General features: G+C 42.6%; 1 protein-coding gene across 4 annotated transcripts in view; it reads right to left on the bottom strand.

The window, feature by feature from the left end:
- Positions 1 to 18,638: 18,638 nt before the first annotated feature.
- LOC113461903 (putative disease resistance RPP13-like protein 1) overlaps positions 18,639 to 26,712 on the bottom strand; it is a 30,264-nt gene continuing 22,190 nt past the window's right edge. For 3 of the 4 annotated variants that reach the window (XR_016399573.1, XM_089929186.1, XM_089929188.1), the window contains 2 exons: positions 20,198 to 20,249; positions 18,639 to 19,086 (listed from right to left, as the gene is read on the bottom strand). Coding sequence is in view for 3 of the 4 variants with exons in the window: in XM_089929186.1 (XP_089785312.1) it covers positions 20,241 to 20,249 (9 nt within the window). In the remaining variant the exon portion in view is untranslated. The remainder of the gene's footprint in view (positions 19,087 to 20,197; positions 20,250 to 26,712) is intronic. The other variant, XM_089929187.1, reaches the window with a different exon arrangement.

Genomic DNA, 26,712 nt, shown 5'->3' with positions numbered 1-26,712 from the left:
TGCAGCCACAGGGAATCCCAAGGGAAGGGCCACCGACTTACAGGCGGTGATGGGAGGGGGTGCTGCTCGGCAGAAAGATGGTAGATGGATATGGAGGATGTGTTCATCCTCGGATGATCTTGTTCTTGTGGAAGGTGGCCTAGGGCTACTTACCAACTAGGAGCGTATTGGCAGGGAGGGGTGTCAGGATCACCCCGAGCTGTGGCAAGTATCCGAACATAGAGGAGTCCATTAGCCATGCCTTGATTGGATGCCCACGGGCAATACAAATATGGACGATCTTCTACGACAAATGAGGAAAACCATGTGTAGCCCGAGGACGATTAAGTGGGGTGTCACCGGTGCTTGCTTGGCGTACCATATATGGCTGGATAGAAATGGCCGGGTCTTTGAAGACAAGCGGGCATCCCTGAGGTGTGTAGTGGAGCATGTGCTCCTTTAGGCAGGGAAAATCACCAGAGCTTCCACGGCGACTTCATTTGGGATGGCCAGGAACATCTGGGACCCTCCTCTGCTGTTACAGCACTCAAAATCATCCTTGTCTCTTGGGATCCCCTACTTCTTGCCCATCTCAAAGTAAACTTTGATGGTAGCGCATTCGGTGATTGAGACAGAGCAAGCATTGGTTTTGTGATTAGGATTTATAACTCTAAGTTGATCGCTGCCGGGAGGCGAAGCACCACTGGATTGACGGCCGTAGGAGCGGAGCTTAGGGCAGCATGAGAAGGTATCACCTATGCGAGACGGGTGCTAAGGGCTGAGTGTATCCTCCTTGAGGGGGACTCAACTATGGTGATCGACTGGATACGGGAGGAGGGGCGGAGGGGAGATGGAAACCTTTTGCTCTATGATATCCGTTGGATGGTGGGAGACTGCAGTGCTTTTCAGGCTGTGCATGTGTACCAGAAGGCGAATAGGGCTGCTGATTAGGTCACCGCCTATGCTACCCAGCACTTCGGAGATGTTTTTTGGACACACCAAGGAGCTGCTCCTCTATCGCTCTATCATCTTTTTACTCTTAATTTTGTTAGCTACACTTACGTGAGAGCAACGTGAGCAGTCGTTTGTATCAAAAAAAAAAAAAAAAAGAGGGCGATAAAGTTACACATTTTATTTTAAGCTATCGTTCCCTTTGAATTTATTGTATGGAGAACACGTCACCATGGTAGGTTGTCGATACTAATAGGAGGGGTGGGTGTTGCGAGTTAGAGCAATTATGCTTGGGGACGATTTGGCTACGGTAATTGAATGGATTTAGAGTGGCACCGACAGTGTGGGAGGGTGTCATCCCTTGTTTCGAGATATCTGGGCTATGATTAGCAACAGCGTGGACTTTCAGGCCAAGCATGTGTTTAGAGAGGCTAATGGAGCCGTGGATTGGATAGGTTCGTATGTGGATAGTCACTCCGAGGGTACCTTGCGGATAAGGCTGTAAATGGGTCGGGTTGACTCGTGACCCGATTCGATCCGATCCGACTTGAATTGGAGGACTCGCAGGTCCGGTCCTAAAATTGGATCCATCCTATTTTTCGGTTCGGGTCTGAATTTACTGAATCTCGATCCGATCCGGATCCGACCCGACCCGACTTATTTTTTTGGATCCAATCTGACCCGAATCCACTCGCAGGCCCTCTTGAGGCCGCAGGCCCATAGTCTATGGAGTTTCTTGCCCACAAGCCATTGTTTACGAAGATTAGTACCCATAGCCGGCATTACTTGTCCCAATCCCCAATCTCTCCCATTCAAATAAAAACCCCACCTCCTACCTCTCCTCACTCTGCTCATGTCCCCCGCCTTCCCATTTCTGCCATCCTCATGTACTTTCTCCCCTCTTCGCTCTCTTCTCTCTCCCACCCTTTCTCTTCTCTTCCCTCCCTGCTCTCTCTCCCCTCTTCTCTCTTCTCTCTCCCACCCTTTCTCTTCTCTTGCCTCCCTGCTCTCTCTCCCCTCTTCGCTCTCCTCTCTCTTCCTTCGATCTCTCTCCTACTCGATCTCTTTCCCCTCTCCGTTCACTCTCGCTCCAGAAGTCTCCCTCCCACCTAATTTCTCTTCTTTCCCCTTTCTGCACTCCCTCTCACCTCCCTCCCTCTGATTTCTCTCCTCTATCCCCTCTCCCTTTCAGTTTTTCTCCTCTCTCCTCTCTCCTCTCTCCTCTCTCGCTCCTACCACTTTCTCTATTCTCTATAAAAAAAAGCGCAAATTAATTAATTAACTTTTTTTAATAAATAGTAAGATTATTTTTTTAAGGGAAAATTCAGATCCGATCCAAACACGCCTGACCCGAACTCAGACCCACCCCGGAGCCGAATTTTTTTGGGTCGAATTTGGATCCAAAATCAGGATTCGAATAAGAAATCGGGTTGGGTCGGAGTCACTCACAATTCTACCCGATCCATTTGCACCCCTACCTATGGGTTGGAGAGAGAAAGTTGGTAGAGTATGCCGTGATTTATTATTTTTTTTATCCATCCTGTTAGAACTATATAAATCATTGATTTTACAAGAAAAAAAAAAAAGAGATTGATGGGCCGACAGCACGTGAAAAATATTTGTACCTTATAATTAAAAGACCAATTCATATTTAATCTCTGGATAATATTTTTTAATTTGTGTAACTTGATAATATATTTCATTTTTTTTTTGACCGGTTTGCATTTGAGAGAAATTCCCATAAAGGAATGAGCGAACCTAAACAATCTAAACATATTAAATATTTGGAAGTTTTTATTATTTTGTGGACTGCTAAGAGTGGACCTTGAAGGGCTCACTTGTGCTCGGGCCCCACTTGTGCTCCCCTAAATCTACTAGGCAGTGGGGGATGACCGTTGCATTGATACTATGGAGGACAGATGGTTGATAGGATTGCCTCTAGCCAGATGGCCTACCTTCTTCGACCCAGCTGCACTGGCTGGGGCCTAAAAGCAAAGCGTACGATCTTCTCTCCCCAGGAGAGAGCAGATGGGATGCTGATCGGATTCATAGCCTCTTCGGCGATGCCCTAGCAGAGAGAGTGTTGGCTACATCCCTACCAGCTGTGGGGATGGTAGACAGGAGGATCTGGAGCCTAATAGAGAGGGAAAGAGTCATAGCTAGCGATCTTCAAGCTATAGTGGATTCAGGGACAGCTCGCCACTTGGAGGGGCATTGTATTTGGCGGCTACAGGTCCATCCACGAGTGGCATCTCGAAGAGTGGCAGTAGCTGTAGTGTGGATTTTGTGATCAGGGACTAGGATCTTCGGTTGATTGCGACAGGGGGACGACGCATATTTGATAAGTCGGTCCTAGTGGCGGAGCTGAGCACTGTCACGACCCCCGCCCCGTTCCCGGCGGGCCGCCGCGACAGTCCTAGGGTGCGGGTAGGCATAAGGCCACCAGCCACCGCGTAGAACCCTACTACCTATCAATCATCAATGAATCTTGAAAAATTTGGCATGATGCATGCACAAAATGATCACTTTTCCTATAGTGACCTGTCAGGATTATCTCAATACATACAACACACTACCTGTCAGAGCAGCAATCACATAATCCGTCACATAATGAACCTGGATAATATATATCAATACATTATCTCAGGCATATAACTCATATGTATAAAAATCTGGTTCCCATTCCATCCATGGTCAAACCCATATCCACAACAGGATCTATGACTGTAACTATACACTATATACAACAGAAGGTTTATAATACACCAAAAGGGAATAAACCTCTATCTACATTATACTATACTATACTATGGAGCGGCACAGCAAGCAGACAATCTCTAACCCTGCTCCTCTCTATACAATACCTGCCCTGCAATCAAAAATATCAAACTGGGGAGTGAGTATATGAATACTCAGTGAGTGGAGTAGAGAGTACTATGCACATGAGACAGAATATAATCATGGCTCGAGATGAAATCTCAAGATCAATAACAAGATGAACATGATCTCAACATAGAGAATATGGAGTAAATCATCAATATCACCACAATCAATATCAACTCATCTGAAGCATATATGGAATAATCAAGTAAACATATATGCTACTCATGAATATGCTCAACAGATCATAATGCTGGAACATACAAATCAGGTGTCAATATGCTGAAATCATCACTAGACAGCTATCGGGAGGTGGGTTTTACGCCCCAGGCGAACCAGCAACAACTCCCTACTGCCATATGCATATATCGAATATGACACCACACCAATATGTAAATCATCACTAGACAGCTGTCGGGAGGTGGGTTTTACGCCCCAGGCGAACCAGCAACGACTCCCTACTGTCCCATGCATATGCAGGATAAGACACCATATCGATAATGTAAATGCTAGACAGCTGTCAGGAGGTGGGTTTTACGCCCCAGGCGAACCAGCAACAACTCCCTACTGTCACATGTATATGCAGGATAAGACACCACACTAATCATGTAAATGCTGGCCAGTATCCAGAACAGAAATCCATCTCACATCTACATACTAAACGGCACCTCGCGGGAATTCTACATCCGCGGAAAGCCATACTGCACCTCGCGGGGTCTTACTATGCCCGGCGGCAAGCAGAATATAAGTCGTAGGACCGGCCGATCCTACGCCTAGGGCCGTGTCCCCCCCTAGGAAGGGACTGGGCTCCGCCCACCCAGAAGGCTACTATGTGCACAAAGGCCGATGTTCAACCCCCATCGACTATAGGTGTCCTGCAGATACTGCCAAGCCATGCATAAATGCCATAATGCACCCTCTCAATACTCTACTAAAAAGGAGTATAATCAAGACTACCACTCACTTGATCATGACCCAATCATAAACTAACATCAGGGTTAGAAGTGAGGGTCAAGGAAGTGCAATACAACTCAATATACCACTAAAAAGGCTCTACAAATCTTTGAAATAGAGGAAATGAAATCAATTTACAAAAGAAATCATTTCACAATTCGGAATCAATTTGATTACTCATCAACCTCTCGTAATTCCTCTCAATGTTCCCTCAAATGCATGTACAGAATAATCAAGCATAGAGAATCAAGATTATAGAGGAATCTACTACAATATCAATCAATATGCTCAAGTGGAATCAATTCACACTTGGCGACATTCATGAAAATGAATTAAGGATGCTCATGGTGCAAAGTACATGACTCTCACTCACCTGTCAATCTGGCACAGCCCTGATACGCCTCCAAAAATCTACAGCAGGCAGTGGAGAACTTCTTCCTCTTGTTCCCTATCTTCTTGCCCAACTGTGACATGCATTTACAATACATTTAGTCTTGTATCAAGGGCTATAATCTACGTGCCAATTATAACATAGGGAACTTTAATTGATTCAACTCCCCCGTTCCCTAAATCTTTTCTTTTCTTTCTCTTTTTCTTTTTAATAAATTAACTCACCATTTATGTGTATTAGGGACTCCTTTGCATGAGTACAAGGTCCCTTTTAGCTTGATCTAGGCTTAATACCCTATTATAGCATGAAATCCCCTATTTTCCACCCGGATGAACAGTAATCCGAACTGACAGTGGGTTACTTCATCCCGGTTTTGATCCACTTTCAGAACTTCAAATTTGATGAAATTTTTACCTAACATTCTACACTCATAGAGGATTCCAAAGAGATAACATGCATCATCATCGGAGGCCGTTTGACCCCCTAATTAATTTGCCGAAGTTGGGACTTCGACACAGTTTTTCCGTAGTGCCGGAAAAATTTGTTAAAATCCGATTCTTCCTCTTTTAACCACCTCTACAACCCTTATCCGACCCCTCTAGACTATATCCACCCTTTGTATAGCCTAATGTCATCAAAAGACTAGATAGGGATGGATATTTACCTTTTTCTTTTTGGAAATCGAGGTCCCTGCGTAGAGAAGAAGGAGATCTACACTTTTCCCTTCAGCTGGAAGTGCAACCGGGACTCCCTTCCACCTCGAATCCCTCTTCCTTCTTCTTTTTTCTTCTTCTTCTTCTTCTCTTTTTTTCTTTCTTTCTTTCCTCTCTGTTTCACGCCTGAGACTCCCTCTCTCTCGGTTTCATTCCACCGACAGCACAACCCTCCCAATTAAGTCACATCAAAATACTATTCACCATTTTTTTAATATTATTAATTTCCCATTTTGCCCTTGCCACTTCGATATATCTGCAATTATGCCATTATCTTTTGATTCCTTCCCTTTTCGCCCCTAACACTTCAACGCATCTACTATTATGCCATTAACTTTTGATTCCTTCCAATTTTACCCCTTCTATCAATTTTAAAGGACTATTCTATCCCTTTTTATATAAAAAAAAAATTTTGGGGTTATTACATCCTCCCCTCCTTATATAAAATTCGTCCTCGAATTTAAAAGAGTAAATTACCTGATTACTCAAAGAGGTGAGGGTATTTGCTCTTCATTTTCTGCTCGGTGTGGTATTGGAAATCAAATGAATTGGGAGTGTTTTACCTTCTATCTCTACCACACAGGTAGGATATACATACTTCGCTTCTATACTATCCCCTACATGTGTACTAATAGCTAAGGGGATATGCATTAATATCTTATCCTTAGCTAACTTTTTAGCAAAATAAGGGGACACAAATGAATGGGTAGCTCCAGAATCAAATAACACTCTAGCTTTAATCTTATCAATGAGGAGCATACCTGTCACAGCTGCATTTGATGCCTGTGCCTCCTGTGGATTTACCGTGAACACCCTTCCTTGCCCTCTGCTTACTGGAGCTGACATTTGAGATGGTCCAGCACTCTGCTGTGATGTTTGTGCTTGACCTCTACCTCTGCCTACAGGCTCCCTACTACTAGGCCTGTCCATCTGCACAGAAGGATAGGATGCCAAAGGCACAAACTGCTGGGTGGCACCCTGCGGACATTCTCTGACAAAATGACCCGGCTGTCCACATCTGTAGTACACTCCCTGACCCATTCTGCATCTGCCAGGGTGCTGCTTCCCACATATGCCACATACTGGCCATGATTGGAACCTAGATTCAGTTCTGGCCATAGTGACTGGAGGACGAGGTACTGATGGTAGAAAAGTATCTTGTGATTGACCTCTTTCCCTCCATTTCCTCTTACGTGGGGCAGGTGGAGCTGAGCGTACAGACTGCTCCATCGGGCCCTCCGAGAGATCTACTCCCTCAGATCTATCTCTACTGCTTTGCCCTTTCCCCATACTCATTTTTCTCTGTTCTCTTTCAGCTCTTTCCTCTTTGTTTCTGGTCTCCCACTGTTTTGCTTTATCAATCAGCCTAGATAAGGTGGGGACCTCTACTGCCAACACTGCATTATAAAGCGGAAAAATCAGACCTCGTCTGAACCTTTCTATCCTGGCAGCTTCAGTGGGGATGATGTAAGGAGCATACTTCCCCAATCTAGTGAACTCACGAGCGTACTCAGATACGCTCATTCCGGGCATCTGCTTCAGCCTCTCAAACTGAAGAGCCCGATTCTGCCTCTCAGCCGGAGACAAAAACTCATCCATCACTGCTTGCCTGAACTTTTCCCAGGTTGGAGGATTCCTACTGTACAATCTGTCCTCCATATGCCTCTGGTACCAGTCCCAGGCATCTTCCTTCATTGTAAGCCCTACAAGTTCTATTGCCCTTGCATCAGAACAGGGCAGTCTCCGTATCATCTTTTCAGTCTCCTCCAGGAATCTCTGAGGATCTTCACCTTCTTCCCCCTTAAACTCTGGGGTTCTGAGCCTCAGAAATTCCTGTACAGTAATCCCCTCATCATCTAGAGCTCGCCTGGCCAAACTTCTTGGCACAGGTACAGGAAGTGGGATGGATACTACTGACGGGGCAGGAGATTTCCCCCGAGCAATCTGCTCCCTCAGAGCCTGATTCTCCGCCAGTAACTGTTCCATCAATGCATCTCTACTTCCTACCTCTCCTTGATCATCAACCCTCCGTCTATCAGCAGGAGGAGATTTTTCTCTTTGGGGCTCGACATGTGCAGAACCCACATCCAATGCTATATCTGGCTCCATCCTCTTTCCAGGACGAGCAGGTCCTCTCCTTGGAGGTATTCTTTATATCTCTCTAAAAAAGTCAAAAAGAGAGGATGGTCGTTACACACTGAGTCATGATATATTTTACTGAGTTGTAAATGACTCATAAAATAACATACAGAAAAATCCTATGCTCCATAGTATAATCCTATACTTAATCCTGACTCATCCTATTGCTCTGACAGGACTCTTGTTTAACCTTTGCTCTGATACCAAGCTTTGTCACGACCCCCGCCCCGTTCCCGGCGGGCCGCCGCGACAGTCCTAGGGTGCGGGTAGGCATAAGGCCACCAGCCACCGCGTAGAACCCTACTACCTATCAATCATCAATGAATCTTGAAAAATTTGGCATGATGCATGCACAAAATGATCACTTTTCCTATAGTGACCTGTCAGGATTATCTCAATACATACAACACACTACCTGTCAGAGCAGCAATCACATAATCCGTCACATAATGAACCTGGATAATATATATCAATACATTATCTCAGGCATATAACTCATATGTATAAAAATCTGGTTCCCATTCCATCCATGGTCAAACCCATATCCACAACAGGATCTATGACTGTAACTATACACTATATACAACAGAAGGTTTATAATACACCAAAAGGGAATAAACCTCTATCTACATTATACTATACTATACTATGGAGCGGCACAGCAAGCAGACAATCTCTAACCCTGCTCCTCTCTATACAATACCTGCCCTGCAATCAAAAATATCAAACTGGGGAGTGAGTATATGAATACTCAGTGAGTGGAGTAGAGAGTACTATGCACATGAGACAGAATATAATCATGGCTCGAGATGAAATCTCAAGATCAATAACAAGATGAACATGATCTCAACATAGAGAATATGGAGTAAATCATCAATATCACCACAATCAATATCAACTCATCTGAAGCATATATGGAATAATCAAGTAAACATATATGCTACTCATGAATATGCTCAACAGATCATAATGCTGGAACATACAAATCAGGTGTCAATATGCTGAAATCATCACTAGACAGCTATCGGGAGGTGGGTTTTACGCCCCAGGCGAACCAGCAACAACTCCCTACTGCCATATGCATATATCGAATATGACACCACACCAATATGTAAATCATCACTAGACAGCTGTCGGGAGGTGGGTTTTACGCCCCAGGCGAACCAGCAACGACTCCCTACTGTCCCATGCATATGCAGGATAAGACACCATATCGATAATGTAAATGCTAGACAGCTGTCAGGAGGTGGGTTTTACGCCCCAGGCGAACCAGCAACAACTCCCTACTGTCACATGTATATGCAGGATAAGACACCACACTAATCATGTAAATGCTGGCCAGTATCCAGAACAGAAATCCATCTCACATCTACATACTAAACGGCACCTCGCGGGAATTCTACATCCGCGGAAAGCCATACTGCACCTCGCGGGGTCTTACTATGCCCGGCGGCAAGCAGAATATAAGTCGTAGGACCGGCCGATCCTACGCCTAGGGCCGTGTCCCCCCCTAGGAAGGGACTGGGCTCCGCCCACCCAGAAGGCTACTATGTGCACAAAGGCCGATGTTCAACCCCCATCGACTATAGGTGTCCTGCAGATACTGCCAAGCCATGCATAAATGCCATAATGCACCCTCTCAATACTCTACTAAAAAGGAGTATAATCAAGACTACCACTCACTTGATCATGACCCAATCATAAACTAACATCAGGGTTAGAAGTGAGGGTCAAGGAAGTGCAATACAACTCAATATACCACTAAAAAGGCTCTACAAATCTTTGAAATAGAGGAAATGAAATCAATTTACAAAAGAAATCATTTCACAATTCGGAATCAATTTGATTACTCATCAACCTCTCGTAATTCCTCTCAATGTTCCCTCAAATGCATGTACAGAATAATCAAGCATAGAGAATCAAGATTATAGAGGAATCTACTACAATATCAATCAATATGCTCAAGTGGAATCAATTCACACTTGGCGACATTCATGAAAATGAATTAAGGATGCTCATGGTGCAAAGTACATGACTCCCACTCACCTGTCAATCTGGCACAGCCCTGATACGCCTCCAAAAATCTACAGCAGGCAGTGGGGAACTTCTTCCTCTTGTTCCCTATCTTCTTGCCCAACTGTGACATGCATTTACAATACATTTAGTCTTGTATCAAGGGCTATAATCTACGTGCCAATTATAACATAGGGAACTTTAATTGATTCAACTCCCCCGTTCCCTAAATCTTTTCTTTTCTTTCTCTTTTTCTTTTTAATAAATTAACTCACCATTTATGTGTATTAGGGACTCCTTTGCATGAGTACAAGGTCCCTTTTAGCTTGATCTAGGCTTAATACCCTATTATAGCATGAAATCCCCTATTTTCCACCCGGATGAACAGTAATCCGAACTGACAGTGGGTTACTTCATCCCGGTTTTGATCCACTTTCAGAACTTCAAATTTGATGAAATTTTTACCTAACATTCTACACTCATAGAGGATTCCAAAGAGATAACATGCATCATCATCGGAGGCCGTTTGACCCCCTAATTAATTTGCCGAAGTTGGGACTTCGACACAGTTTTTCCGTAGTGCCGGAAAAATTTGTTAAAATCCGATTCTTCCTCTTTTAACCACCTCTACAACCCTTATCCGACCCCTCTAGACTATATCCACCCTTTGTATAGCCTAATGTCATCAAAAGACTAGATAGGGATGGATATTTACCTTTTTCTTTTTGGAAATCGAGGTCCCTGCGTAGAAAAGAAGGAGATCTACACTTTTCCCTTCAGCTGGAAGTACAACCGGGACTCCCTTCCACCTCGAATCCCTCTTCCTTCTTCTTTTTTCTTCTTCTTCTTCTTCTCTTTTTTCTTTCTTTCTTTCCTCTCTGTTTCACGCCTGAGACTCCCTCTCTCTCGGTTTCATTCCACCGACAGCACAACCCTCCCAATTAAGTCACATCAAAATACTATTCACCATTTTTTTAATATTATTAATTTCCCATTTTGCCCTTGCCACTTCGATATATCTGCAATTATGCCATTATCTTTTGATTCCTTCCCTTTTCACCCCTAACACTTCAACGCATCTACTATTATGCCATTAACTTTTGATTCCTTCCAATTTTACCCCTTCTATCAATTTTAAAGGACTATTCTATCCCTTTTTATATAAAAAAAAAATTTTGGGGTTATTACAAGCACGACGTGGGAGGGCCTCGTTCATGCTAGAGGACACTTGGGGGCTCGGCGGATACTCTTGAAGAGCGATTCGGCTACAGTGGTTGATTGGATCAGGAGTGAGCGTACTAGCAGGTTAGATCTACATCCACTTGTTTGAGATATATGTCACCTTCTAGAGGGTTTCGACTCATTTGAGGTCACACATGTATTACGGGAGACGAACAGTATGACTGATTGGGTCGCCTTCTTTACAGCACATCACATCGAGGCCTTTTTATGGGATGATACTCTTCCCATTCCGTAGGGCCTAGCTTGTATTTTGTATTTTGATGCTCCGGGGCATACTCACATTATATAGTGAGACACCGGTTTACAAAAAAAAAAAAAAAAAAAAAAAATTCACTGTTTGGGCCAAAGAGTTATATTATATAATTTGATAATATATTTTATTTTTTTTTGCTTAGTCTGCATTTGTTAAGAGAGATTCTCATAAAGGAATTACAATCGGATCTAAACGTATCAAAGATTTAGAGTATTTATTATTTTGTGGGTTGCGAAGAATGACCTTGAAGGAGTTATATTACATCATCACCGGTATTTAGTGGTACTATATATGCGTCTTGCAAGAAGTGAAGAAGAAGGCGAATCCTTCCTTCTCTCTTATATCACGACTCCCCTCTTGGCAAAAATGGAAAAAAGAAAAGCATCCCGTAGCTTCCCCTCTTCTATGACATGGAGTTTGGGCTTTATTAAAAAAGAAAGAAAGAAAAACAAACAAAAAAAACCATGTCTTTTTTTTTTTTTTTGGGGGGGGGGGGGGGGGGGGGGGGGTTCTTTTTTTTTTGGGGGGGGGGGGTATATTGGTCTTTATTATTTCTGACTAGTATAAATATAATTTTTTTTTTTGGTACAATGGTTGCTCACGTCAATCTAGCGTAAGTGCAACCAGTAGAGTCGAGAAATAAAATGGCATAAAGGTGAGGGGATGATATCAGACGATGTTCATAGGATCTCTCCTGAATGATAACCAGCAAAAGAGGCGACCCAATCTGCCGTCCTATTCACCTTTCGGTATACAAGAGCAGTCTAAAAGGAGTAGCAGTCTCTCACCAGCCTCTGGATATCCCTAAGCAATGGGTGGTTGTCGCCCTGTCGCTCTACATCCCAAATCCACTTAATCACCATGGCAAAGTCTTCTTCCAGGAAGATGTTATCAGCCCCTGGGATACTCCTCGCATAGGTGATACCCTCCCATGCTGCCCTGAGCTCCGCTTCTATAATAGAAAATAAAATATCTAGAAATTTAGAAGGAATATTTGTTGCAACACAAATATAAACCGTGCTTTTTTGAAGGAATAGGAGAAAATGGAGTCGAGAGAAATCATATGGGGCACACATTTTTTTTTAAGGTACAATGGCGGCTCACACATAATGAGTGGGAGCGCGACCAACAAAATCAGAAAAAAGAAGATCACGTAGTGGCTCCAGCGCGGACCCATGATTGGTCCAGATAAAATCACCAAAGTGATGAACCGCGAAGGAGACAACCTAATCTGTGGTGCCGTTGGCCTCCCTATAAACATGCGTGGCCTGATAGAGCCACGTTCTCCCACCAGTCTGCGAATGTTGTGGAGTAGGGGACTCTCACCATCTGCGCCCCCTGACCCCGGATCCAGTCAATCACCGTAGCCGAATCCCTCTCGACGAATAGGTGATCAGCACCCATGACAAGCCTTGTAGAAGTGATGCCCTCACATGCAGCTTTGAGCTCAGCACCGACGATGAATGTGTCAAAAATCTTCCGACCTTCCGTCGCCACCAGCCTGGCCCCATGGTCTCTGATGACAAATTCCACTCCGCCACAGCGGCCTCCCTGACCAATACTACCATCAAAGTTCACCTTGAGGAAACTAGGGGGTGGGGGCTCTCAGGAGACAAACACTATCCTAAATGCTACAAGAACAGAGTAAGACTCCTAGATTTTCCTAGCCGACCCAACGGACGATGACTCAATGATGCCGATGACCTCTGTCGCATGCCTGATAGCTCTATCCGCCACCACCCTCGGGTGTGCATTGCTGCCCTCGAAGATTCTGGCATTCCTGTCTAGCCAGCAGTGGTAGGCCAGATAGGCAGCATATATCCCTCTCTCCAGCCAGTCTGGCCCAGTCAAGGAGGCCCCACACTTTCTATATTCTTTCTTCGTGCAATTATCATCAACATTTCATTCCTGGAGTCCAACTTCACATGGCTAGCTCTAGGAGTATTTATTATGTATGAAAGCATATCATATAATACGTTTGTTCTACACAAACCCGTGTAAATAAACCATCTAATACATGGTTAGCACTTGTATATATATAGATGTGCATATTTGTGCACAAATATGCATATCTATACATACATACATATATGGGGTCATTATTAATTACTTAATTTAAATGGAGTAACCAACCAATATTTACACTGTTTTCATTTGTCCAAAGTTGGAAACCATTTGATCTAATAGGACGATGATGTTTTTTTTTAATTAAAAAAATGATCGTTTTGTATGTTCTTATATTCAAATAACGTCACTTTACAAGATGGAAGGAGTATTTGATAGATAGCAACCTTCCCATCAGCCCATGAAAGGATTAATATTTTATGCTTTGATGCTATCTTTAATTAATTAATTATTTGGCATGCATTAGATTCAAAATGGATGTCTTTAATAGATAGATGGAGTATTTGATAGATATCTATCATTCGATTAATCCATCAAACACAAAATTGGATTTTCCACTGTGATATTATCTTTTGATAATGTTATTTGGCATTCATTTATTTGGTACAAATGACTTTGTAACCGAAGTGGTTCTCATAGATAGCTATTATCCCATCAATCCCTGCAATACAATCAATCTAAACCCAGAAGGAAAAAAAAAATGTCATGCACATCCATTTCCACATGCACACATAGTTGGCATACATTATGGATATCTACATTCAATAATATAATCACATATAGGTATATTATTGTATATTTGATGCATATATTCATAATGTATACAACATGATCATTTGGAGCCTCAAATGTCTCCTATATCTTCAATGGCGAGAAGGCCAACTAAGCCTTGGTAGCATAATAATGAAACTCCTAACATCTTTGTAAATTGTTGTGCTTTTCCATCATGAATTATTTAAACAAGATTTTTTGAACATGAGTAACTTATGCTAGGTGGGTCTCCCTCAAGTTCTCTCAAAAAAAATAATAAATTGATGAAATAAAATACCAGTTTAAAGAAAAATCACAAAACAAATAAGATAGCCGTCCAAAAATAATGATAAAATAAAAAAATATAATACCCCAGCGAACGAAGCATGAATTAAAATCGGCAAGCAAGTGGAGATTTTAGAATCCTAGCAAACAAATAAATTAATTTTTTTTACATAAATATCCTTCTAAATATTAAATTTTATATAAATATTTTTCTAAAATTAATATTTACATGTATACTCTCGTAAAACACTTATTTTAATATTCTATTCTTCTTTATTTTTATTTTTGATTAAAATTTTTTTACATAAAATATTCTTAATGTGTAGATGTGTGTAAAAAAATCGCGGTGGAAGAAAAAATTAATTTCAAAATTTTATTTTATTTTTAATTAAAATAAATATGATTTTTATTAACGATGTTAAAAGAACCATTATATTAGGAGTCCTCGAAAAAAATAGTATTTTATAAGAGTACAGAAACAAATATAAATTTTTAAAAAATATTTATACAAATTTATTTTTTAAAAAAATATTTATGCAAATTTATTTTTTTAAAAAAATATTTATGCAAAAAATCCATAAATTAAAGAATGCGACAATAACCTCAAAATAATCCACAAAGATCCCCAAATAACCGGAACAAATGCCCCCATATTACACCCGCGCCATCCGTTCGCATCCCTTCCATCGCCTATCGTGACCGGACTCCGACGCACGTAGACGGAATAAACCAATCGCAGGGAGGGCATTTCGGTCACAATGAAGGCAAAAGGCCTCCGCAACCTCTCCGGCTAGATCGCCGCCGCGTCACCAGCCGCGGACGAGGCCCTTGACCCACCGGAGGCCCTTGCGGATCGAGGACTTGACCTTGCTCTCCACCGTGTAGACCTTGTATCCCGCCACCCTCCGCCGCCGCTTCGCCTCCGCGTCGGCGGCCCGCCACGGCGCTGGCCCGGACGACGACGACGACGTCATCGACGACGTGAGGACGCTCCCGCCCCCGACCGCCCGCCGCCGCGCCCCGGGCGGCGGAGGAAGGCGGCAGATGTTCGTCCGGCTGGAGATGGAGGCCTTTCCAGTCACGACTTCCAGCCCCCGGCCGTCGTCGTAGTGGCGGATCCCGGCGGGGCAGCGCCCATCGAAGTCGCGCATTGGAAAGCGGAGAGATTGGGGATTCTCGAAGGTATTCAAACCTCTACGGCAAGGGTTCGGGTTAGGATTAGGGTTTCGTTCTTTTTTTTTCTTTTACGGCGAGGACGAGGGCGAGGACGGGATTCGTGCTGGCGCTTGACAGATTGTCGGCTTTTTTTAGGGAAGAATGATGGATATTTTGGGAATGGTCTTGGATTTTTAGAAATTTGGATTGAGTGCGTCAAACTTCGTATCTGTCTAAAAGAAGACAGATTAGACATTGCTTAAAAATAGGGAAATTGGGAGCATGCATGAGAGTATTTGACTGGATCTATTTTTGTAGTTTTTTTTTTCTTTTTTTGCTAACAAATCCACTGTGTGGTGAAACCCTTTCTTTTGATTGTCTTTTCATGGAATCTTTTTTAAAAAGACTACCAAGTCATGAAATTTGAAAAATAAATTTTTTAAAAAACAGACCCCCTGTATATTTTATAAACATTTCTTACATAAAAAAGCTTCATTTCTTTAGCTGAGAATGAATACAATCAGCTTTTACATCATTATGTTTTTATAAAGCTCATAACAATTAAACAACTGCAAAGCGACTTAGGATAAGATCAAGATATGCATATGTGAATGATGTTATGTTTCTCTTGTGTTGTTTTATGTTTGTTCTTGAAAGGGAAGGAAAACCATTTAAATAAGCAATACACCACAGAAGGATTTTGGTTTTTCCACCACCAAAAGAATTAAAATTTGCGAGTAAAGCATAATGAGGGATGGTATTGTCAGTTTCAGGTCTTAACATTGTCTTCATCTCGGTGATCCTATTTGGCTTGAGGAGCCAATTATACCATTTATTTTGCCTCTTCTACCTCTGAATGGAAAAAATCCTTGGCAGAACCAGCCATATAGCCAAGAAGCACATATAAAAATATTTAGATGACTGTTAACAGAGTTCATTCTACTTCATAAAACTAACCTTGCTCATCAGAACTACATAACTTACATTACATCATTTTAGAAGAACATCTATCCATAGCCCAGTGCTCCTCTAACAAGACATCATGAATCACTGGAGCTAATTTGTAGTGTTATCTGCATCAGATACCTTGCTTAACCTACTTGGTACTGACTTGGCATCTCTGCCTCCAACCTTTCTACCACCAACTCGTCGCCTGTTGGATCCATACAAAGCTCTTTGCGCCACCACTGCAGAGTAAGAATACGCCGCACTCTTGCTGTTTTGCGCTCCTTCAGCAACCCACGTACCTGTTGCTGTCGAATGACTCTGGTTGGCATTCGAGGCCTCGATGGCATCGTTCATGCTTCAATGGCGAGCTTATGTGGCAGGAGGGGGAGGAACAGCTGGAGTCTCTTTAGCCTGATGATGCGGAGCCAGCCACCGGTGTCTGGTTGTTCTTATAGAGGCAGCTAAAGGTGGAGGAATCCGATCATTTGGGCGGCCGTAAGAAGACAAACAGTGATGACCGAAAGCAGGATCTTTTTATCATGACTTCAATGGCGAAGGTTGTGGAGTATTCTTTAGATGTCTTGGAAGATAAGAAAGTGCACCGGCCAGCAGGGATCTATCTTTCAAGGAGATGAAAAAGTGGGAGGAATCTGAGAATGTTTGCCTTCCACTATCTTGCATGCTGTGACTTGGGATCATTCCTTGCCTATTGGTAGGCTCACAAAAGATTCAGTGCTTGATGTGTTGGACCCACAAGAAATGGGTGATGGAAGAAGACATGGAGCTGAGACGCTTTACTGTGGCCTTGGCTTTGATTCTTTGAACATTTGCATTTGAATTGCAAGACTGAAATGAGAACCTTTCCCTGAAAGGGATGAAGGCTTGTACGTATCTGTTTTTTGAGCTTTTTCTGCACCTTTCCCACCTCAAGCAGCGCATCATTCGGTAAAATTGGTAAAGCAAGAAACGAGCTTATGCCACAAAGATGCCATGGATGCATGCCAACCTTAAGAATATAGAGTGTGAAGCTTTGTAAGGATAATCTACACACAAACTTTCATGATATATCTCAATAATAATGAGAGTAAGCGTTAAAAGCGGTCAGTTCATGGTACCAATCCTCAAGCGATGTTTCAGTAGAGAATATTTGGGGCTTGTTAACTGGATGAATGCCATTTAGAAATGAGCTAGCGAAATATGTACATGATTTGTGCAAGCAAAATTTTAATATATATGCCTTTCATATGTAAGAAGACAGCAACACACCAGAGTAGAATCTCCAGTAGCACAAAATGCCAATATGCCCCACCTTTTGGAATGACATAGTTTGAAGCAATGATTTGGTCAAATCCACCTGCAAGAGACCCTTTATTGCAGAGTCTTTGATCTGAGTTATTTTAATCATGAGCGATTCTATTTCAAAGATAAACATACAGATTAGGACAAATCAAATTGAAAAGGGTATCTCAATTTTCTTGGGTGAAGATGGGGATCAAATTCATTTTGCCACGCTGATAGTGATAACTAAAAGCTAACTGGCAATCATGATCTGGCCTTTATTAAGTATCTTATAGTGAGATAAAGATCCAAATTCCATGCACAATTCCTCATAAAAATGAAGAGAAATACCATGTTGTTTTCAAGTGAACGCCAATAGAAACCTTGAATAGCTGCTGGAAACAGCTCAGAAGAAGCCAAAACACAAACAACTAGGGCATTCATGCCCATGCACTGAAACAACATACATGGCCTTCTGAATGGATTGACATCAATCTGCATGAACTATGGTTATTAGTTTGTTGGAAAGTAAACTAAGTTTAATGAAGTGTTCTCTTTTGGTGACTTAATACAACATTAATTGCGCATATGCACTTAATGCAAGAAATCACAAAGAAGATAACAACCAGCAGAACAAGCAAACAGAATACAATGGTCATGTTAGAATCATTGTTGATTCTAATGTGATTGATCGATTGTGCCAAACTTAGTAGGCCTCCATAAAGATTGATTGTGCCAAACTTAGTCGGTCTTACCAAACTTCGTCAGCCTCCTAGTACTATATAAAGGCTACTCCTGTACATGACAAAAATACAATTCTCTTCCTTTATTTTTCTTATAGGTCACAAGACACTCATTGAGACACATTTAGTCCACTATGTTTTCAATTAGAAAAAGATGGCAGCAGAGAAAGCAAAAGGAATGCAATGGCCACATGGAAACGTCCACCTCCCAATTAAAATTTTCATTTCATACTCTTGATTGAAAGCACATAGTCCCTAAGGCGACCACACAAATGAGAAAAGAGGACCTCTCCCAGTGAAATATAGAATATTCATTTGCAGCTTCCTCTGACGTCCAAACCACTTGGGAGATCATTCTGTATAGTTGACCATCTGGTTCAGAAAAAGCCTGCCTTGAGTAATCATTCAATCTCCTCGATCATCTTAGGCATGGTTGCAACCAAAACTGGAGGATGGCAGGAGCGGGGTCTTCTTTGAAGGGCGCCTATTAACTACAGCTTGTTTTCACTACAATGAGACAATTTAGACGAGCATCATAGTCAACTTCTTGGTGAGAAATTACAAAGATGACAATATTATAGTCTTAGCAGCAAAACAAGCAAAAAAGAATGCAATGGTATTTAACTACAAAGAGTAAAGAACCTAATTTCACTATCATGACTGGTATTAGGTAAGCAGCCTAGTCGACTTCTCGGTAAACAAGGCTACAGATTTCAAGCCAAAACCAAAAGATTGCCCAATCTAACACAACATGACACATTATTTGTTACTACCAAGAACATAAATTATTAAGGTAATTTATCATCTGATGCCATGCAACGATAAGATTTGTCCATTGTGACCTGGATGTCATGAATTTGAAATATAGAAATAGCCTCTCCACTCGTAGGGGTAAAGCTGCATATATCTGACCCTCTCTAGACTCAGGAGTGGCAGGAACCTCTTGCACTGGGAGGCTTTTTTTTTATTTTTATCATCTGATGCCATGTCTTGGAGTGATGACACCATGCAGTATATATATCAGAGTTAGGAGAAAAAGCCAGAAATTCCTGTTGTTAGAAACATGTAGCTCAATGTGTATAATGGCTGGTCATAATTGGCAGCAGTCTTTTGTAAGAATGTTCACTTAGTCCGCTTCCAATCAAAAGATAAATAAATTCCAGTTCATCTGTATAATGATTATACAATGTCAGCTAGTTATGTACTTGCACAGAAATATTCTTGTTGGTAGGTATCTACAATAGTTACATTACGTTCCTCTGAGTTTTTAAGTTACACTCAAATGGACTTAATAAGGTCCGTTGGTTCCTTTGTGTTTTATACGTGCTTAATAAAAAAATGATCACATATTAATTACTGGCCTGAAGCAGTGAATATAAGAACATTAATGGACTATATTAATTTAGTTTTCAACTTTTTGGAAATTGCAGTTTGTCAGGAGGCTGTAAATTTCCATGTCGTTCAACATGTTCCATTTTTATCCTTTGTTATCTTCCATTGTTTCTACTGAGGACTTGTGTTTCTTTTGGCACATTTGGGGTTGATTATGTTTGTCAGTTAAAACGGGTTTAAGTGAGATTTTTCAGCTTTGCCCAAGGGTTTTGTTTGGAGAATATACCTGTTTCTTGGCTCCCGGAGTTGCAAAGTGGAGGTGTTATTCATCAAGGAATCTGCAATAGTAGAAATACCAGAATATCAACCAAGCAAAGTACAATACACAAGAGGAAAGGAAGTAGTGAATTTTCAGGCTGCATGATTTTTTTCCAGCTTCCACTATATTGAGGTCTTTTTGTGGATATCTCCATCTTAGAGATCTTAGCATATATATTGCTGGATGGATTCAGGTCAGGGCATGGTTGACCTTGACATTTCACTCGTGAAGTCTTGACGTCAAAACAATATTACGCTCATCTTGAAATCTCCACAACACTACATAATATTCGTGATGGATTAATCTGGCAGAAAGTTGGCATGAACTGGAGCAGGCAAACTTTTGTCTCATGTTTTCTTGCATAAATTTACTTTCACTGATTATGATATGCAGAATTTAACCAACCAATTAAATGTTGCTAACTTTTTACATCAAGCAATGGAGCTTCTTCTCTTCTGTTTCACGTTTTGCTTCTCACTTTTAGGATGCTAATGACATTTATAAACAAAAATCATAATATCTAAGTTTTATTTCTAGTCCCCAGTGTAATACCCAACACAGGAACACCGGTATGATGCTCAGACATGGAGATGGACACTGGTATGACACTCAGATATGGCTCCACGAGGAGAAATTCCTAGGTATTGAAAGGATCAGACACAGACATGCAGCCGCACCAGCACATGAACCCGAGTCCATGTAGTACAGCTCTTTCCTCTCTGTTTAGCAATCCGGATACTTTTCAGTATACACAGTTGCATATTCCTTGACAAACCATACATGAATTAAATGTTAGTAACATCAGAAGAGTTACAGTGATAGTTGTGGATGGATGTTTGCATAATCAAAACATATCTATTTCATGCTACTTAATACTATTTATGTGTGTGTGCAGGCTCAAATATACAATGTCTCAACATTCTTCTTCCATCTTTTTACTTACGATAACCCATGAGTGAAAAAAAAAGGTTTCTGTTCTTTTTTCTCCTGGCTTGCTGCCAAGATCTTTATGAGGATGCTGTTAATGACAAAATGTCTCAACAATTACTAGGGATCTCAGGAAAACATCTCTTCTTGATTTCAAGTTTTATTGTAGGTGTACACTTTTTTTCCAATTTTGTAGAAGCTAGATCATAGGGTCCAGAAGGCTGAAGCTGTTATGCTACATGCTTAATGGTTGAAGAGATGGTTCCGCTTCGCTCAACAGGACTTGCACGACCCTGGATGGGAACATGGTGTTGCTCAAGATGAGAGGAAGAAAAAGGCAAAGTGCAATTACTGTGCGAAAATAGTAAGCGGGGTAATTGACAGATTAAAGCAGCATTTGGCTAGAATTTCTGGCAAAGTTACATACTGTAAAAAGGCTCCTGAAGATGTGTATATGAAAATGAAAGAAAATCTTGAAGGATACAGGGCTAGCAAAAAACGACAATCAGAGGATGAAGAGCAATCTTTTGATTTACATTTAAATGATAATGAGGAAGAGGATGAAGAACCTGTTGGTTATAGACACAAGGGAAGGCAGATCGGGAATGATCAAAGCTTGGTCACATTTATAACCCCACTACGGTCATTAGGGTACGTTGACCCAGGATGAGAACATGTTGTTGCTCAAGATGAGAAGAAAAAGAAGGTAAAATGCAATTATTGCGAGAAAATAGTTAGTGGGGGGTATAAACCGGTTCAAACAGCATTTAGCTAGAATTCCAGGGGAAGTTGCATACTGTAAGACGGCTCCCGAGGAAGTATATCTTAAAATGAAAGAAAATATGAAATGGCATCGCACGGGAAGGAGAAGAAGGCCTGAAGCCAAAGAACTTGCAGCGTTCTATATGCATCCAGACAATGATGAGGAAGAAGGGCTTGCAATTGGTAAAAACAAAGCATATCGTATGATTGGTGATCAAGATGTTTCTTGTAGTAAAACCATAAGAAAAAGATCTAGAGGGAGGTCACTGAAAAATGGTACAAGTAATACTGAGCTACAACAGAAACAGATGAATTTGGATGCTGTAATTGCAAAGACACAGAAAAACCAGGTACCATTATCGTACAAGCAATCAAAACAAAAGGCAGGGTCTGAAAAAAAGAGCCATAAATAAGTAATCTCCGCAATCTGCAAATTTTTCTATTATGCTGCAATACCTTTCAATGTCGCGGATTCTCCATACTTTCACAAGATGCTGGATTTGGTTGGCCAATATGGACATGGATTAAAAAGCCCTACAACCAGATTAATTTCTGGTCGATGTCTGCAGGATGAAGCTGGAAGTATTATCTTGTAGAAATCAAGGCTTCTTGGGCTACAACCGGGTGTACAATTATCGCAGATAGCTGGAAAGATGTGCAGGGAAAGACAATAATCAATTTCTTGGTGCAGGGAAAAAATACTTCATTTCCTCCATTGATGCATCTGACGTAATCAAAGATGTTCCAAGTCATTTTAAGCTCTTGGACAAGGTTGTGGAAGAGGTAGAAGAGGGCAACATTGTACAGGTACTGTAAAAACTCTTTTTCTTTCAATTTCTTAAGTTTTTGGCTGATCACATGCATTATAGAGTGAAATCTCTATTCCAAGTTTGAGCCTTTTTTCCTAAATATTTCATTAAACTTTGATGGTAATTTCCTGGTAGCATGTATATTACAGGTAATCACAGAAAAGATATCAAGGTTAAGTATAATGCCATGACAACCATCGGATGTCATGAACTTTGTTTTGCGACTCAATTAGAATGAGCTCCCTTGAATTCCTACTTTAATTCACCTCAGGGTAATTAGTTCTGAAACATGGAATCCACAATAGTTTATACTAAAACATACGCAATTTATTTTTTGAGTGTCAAATGCAAGTAATTTATTTGACTGTTGCACACTGTGTTTGGGTTCTGCATCAAGATTATCAGAATTTCCATTGACATGTCCTGCCTCAATGCCAGATAAAGGCTGCCTTGGATTCATTTGAATTGAGTTTCTCCAAGTTTGCTACATTTCTTTTTCAGCCTTTCCATTGGCGTACATATTTCAGTTTGCCAAATAGAAGCTATAGATATCTGCATTGCCCGAATATTGTCTAGAATAAATTTCTTGGTTGTTTCTACATATAATACATATAAGAGCACTAGCAACCATATAACATCTGTTGATAAGGAACTCTTGTCCATTGGGATTTCTCAGACAAGCAGCGCGATGCATATATTGTGTATGAAGAAAAGGTCTAACTAGTAAATTTGTGGACGAAAAACAATCATCTGATACACAATATGCACAAAGACAGGGACCGCTTCACTTGCAGTTTTTGAGCAGAGATCTATAACAAGTAGGCCGTTTCTTTTTTTTCTTTTTCGTTTTTTTTAGAACAAGGAATGAGGGGCACACACATGACAAGTTATACCTAGAATGTCGGTCACCTAAGACCAATTCTAAGATCCACATTTGTCAAATGTATACTTGTAGATGCATGTTAACAAATTTTGATGTGTTCTAAATTCTTGTAGCTTTGGTTATTATATAACCTGGTAAGCTCATGTTGATGGGGACATCAGAGCCCTTCGTCCAGATGATCCTGAGCCTCCGGATTGAGTCAGACCCGGATTGGGTCCATTTGAGTCCGAGTCATTTTCTTTTATTGCATTATTTATTTTTGTTTTAGTCAAGTCAATTTGGTCCGTTATTTTGTTATTAGACTGGTTAGTTGGGTTTATGTAATTGGGTCAATATGTAAGGTCTATATAAAGACCACCCCTCTCATGTATGAGGAAACTGATCATTGAATGAAAAAAAACCCTAGCCTCCTTCTTGTTCTTGTTCTTCCTCCTCCCCTTCTTTTCTTCCTGCATCTCTATAACCTCTTCTTCCTTCTCCCTTCCTTGTTCTTCCTCCTTCTCCTCTTTCTCTGTAGTTGTGCTGCATCAACTTGGTATCAGAGCCGTCGGCTTTGCCCCTGCTGCCAAAGCCACGATCCAGGTTATCTGCCAAAGCCCCGAGGTCTAGCTTCTCTCTCCCGGTGCTCACCAGAAAAGCAAAAAAAAAAAACAGAGAGGAAAACCCCTCATCTGTTTTCTAGAGGAGAAAGGCTCGACACCCTTCGCAGGCCCGCCTTTCCACTGCTCCCGTTGTTCCGTTGCCCGCTCGTGGCCGCCCCACCCGGAAGAGGGCACGCTTGCCGCCGATTCACCACCGGAGACCACCGCGACCCCTGGAGACCCGCCGCCCCTGGTCCGACGGAAAGCCCTTTCGGCCGCGACCTACCGCCACCGTCTATGGCCGGATACGGGAGAGGAACGCCGCCACACCACCCCGCTCGCCTCCGCCATGCAGTACCCCTCGCCGTGCTCCACCTCCTCTGTCTCACCGCTGGCCGCTGCTTCTCCTTCCACGAAGCACCCCGCTTCCCCTTCCACTGAGCACCACCGGGATGTGCCCATCCCTCGTTAGCAACGCCGCCAAGGATTCCAACCACGCGGTCCACAGTCGGCCGGAGAAGACCCCTCGCGCCATCGGCCGCCGCCCGTCGCCACGGACCACGGAGCCGCAGCAGAGATCACCGCCCTCCGCCACGACCATCGGAGCCCCGCCCCACAGCCGCCGCCGTAAGAGTCGGAGAGCCCTCCCGAACCGTCGGAAGGTTTAAAGTTGCTTAACGGGTAAGCTTCACACCCGTTAGCCCACAACCCGATAACCCAGGTCAAAAAAAAAACTGCGCACGTGAACTGCACGTGCTGACGGTAACGGGTATCGGAGCAGGTTGCGTCCGAAAATCCAAACCCGATAACCCGAACCCGAAAAGTTTGAAAAAAAAAGAGAGAAAGAAAAAAAAAGGAAAAAAAAAGAAAGGGTACCTGTTCATCTTCCCCGATCGTCTGCCCACCGCTGCTGTCGTCGCCCCGCCGCCGCTGCCGTCGTCGCGGCTCCTCCGCCGCCGTCTTCGCCGAACCGCCGAGGTGCCGCCGCTCCCTCACGGTACCTCCCCGTCGCCGAGCGTCGTCGCCTCCGAGCCCCTCCTCCTCCGTAGTCCACCGCCCAGCCACCGGTGCCCGAGCCGACGCCACCATCCCGCCGGGGCCCGAGCCGACGCCGCCGGCCTCCTCGTACATCCCCTCCCATTTTCTTCACCACATGCCGACTCCACAGGCCGCACGCCGCCCTCCTTCCGCCGCCGGCCTCCTCGTACATCCCCTCCCATTTTCTTCACCACCGGCCGACTCCACAGGCCGCACGCCGCCCTCCTTCCGCCGCCCTCTCCTCACGGCCCGACTACCCCGCCGTGTACCTTTCCCCATCTTTTGCACCGCTGCCGCGCCCCTCCACCACTCACCACCGCCTCCTCACCCACAGCTCGCCGCCCTCCATTTCCCCTCATCCCTTTTCTTCTTTGGCCACTGCAACTCACCTGAGCCCAACACCCCACCAAAAAAAAAAAAAAAGTCTCCCCTGAGCACCCCTCCATCAACCCCAGACAGGCCTCTTTTGGGCCGGGCCACCCCACTGCCTCCTCACAGGCCCAAGCCAGCAGGCTCTCACTACAGAGGCCTGATCCCATCTCACAAACTCAGCAGGTCCACTCTCCTCCATTTTACAAGCCCAGTAGACTTGCTAAGGTGCTGTGATCAGATCCAAGTAGAAGCCAATTGAAGCCAATTGAAAGGGTCCATCAGCTGCAACCGCGCACCGATCGTCGCCCCAGCCCACGAGCACACATTCTGGTCGCCTACTTCACGACAGATAATAAGATTTCTACTTTTCTTGGGCTTGTTCATTTAATTATGTTCTAATTCTCTTGCATGATAGCCACATTTTGAAAACTTACTTTTGCTGTCAAAATTCAGAACATAGAACCCCTACTTTCAAACCCATCCTATTTGCCCTTTTAAAATCTAAATATTAAATTAGCACACCCTAACAACTGGATGTTTCTCAATATTCTTCGATCAGATTAATTTAGGATCAGAACAACTGTACTACTTGATTGCAATCTAATTTCTTAAATTGAATAATCTTAATCCTTAATTCTGAATAACCGAAGTAAAAATCAACAACATTTAAACTTTAAGTTATTCTTGTGAAAACTTGCTGATCTCTGAAATCATAATAGATTGCATTAGTAGGTTGTCCTACATCAAATTTGATCTTGCATCATATTTATTAGGGTTTCATTAGTGACATTGCATTTCACATCATCATCTAGTGTTGTCATTGCATACCAACCCATAGTGATAGGGAGTATTATTTCAATCAACCTAAAACCCTTGTAGCTACCATGAATTCCGACGTTTTGAGATCTCTCATGGAACAGCTCGATGCCATGCGGGCTGGAAACGAGGAATTCAAACAAAAGATCCGTGAGCTCATGCGAAATTCTAAGACCCCTAAACCACCAACCCCCATTACAGCTCAACCTAAAATCGGTTTGGCCGTACCACCTATAGTCCTTCCCCATCCCCTTAGGAACCAACCACCTTCCGGTCACCAGCGTGATCTAGATG

This window comes from Phoenix dactylifera, chromosome 2, assembly GCF_051530095.1.
Source record: "Phoenix dactylifera cultivar Ajwa chromosome 2, Ajwa_hap1_PhDact_Kaust_v1.1, whole genome shotgun sequence".
Lineage (NCBI taxonomy): Eukaryota > Viridiplantae > Streptophyta > Magnoliopsida > Arecales > Arecaceae > Phoenix > Phoenix dactylifera.
The sequence above is the reverse complement of the archived record's forward strand: the minus strand, read 5'-3'. Positions and strand labels throughout refer to the sequence as shown.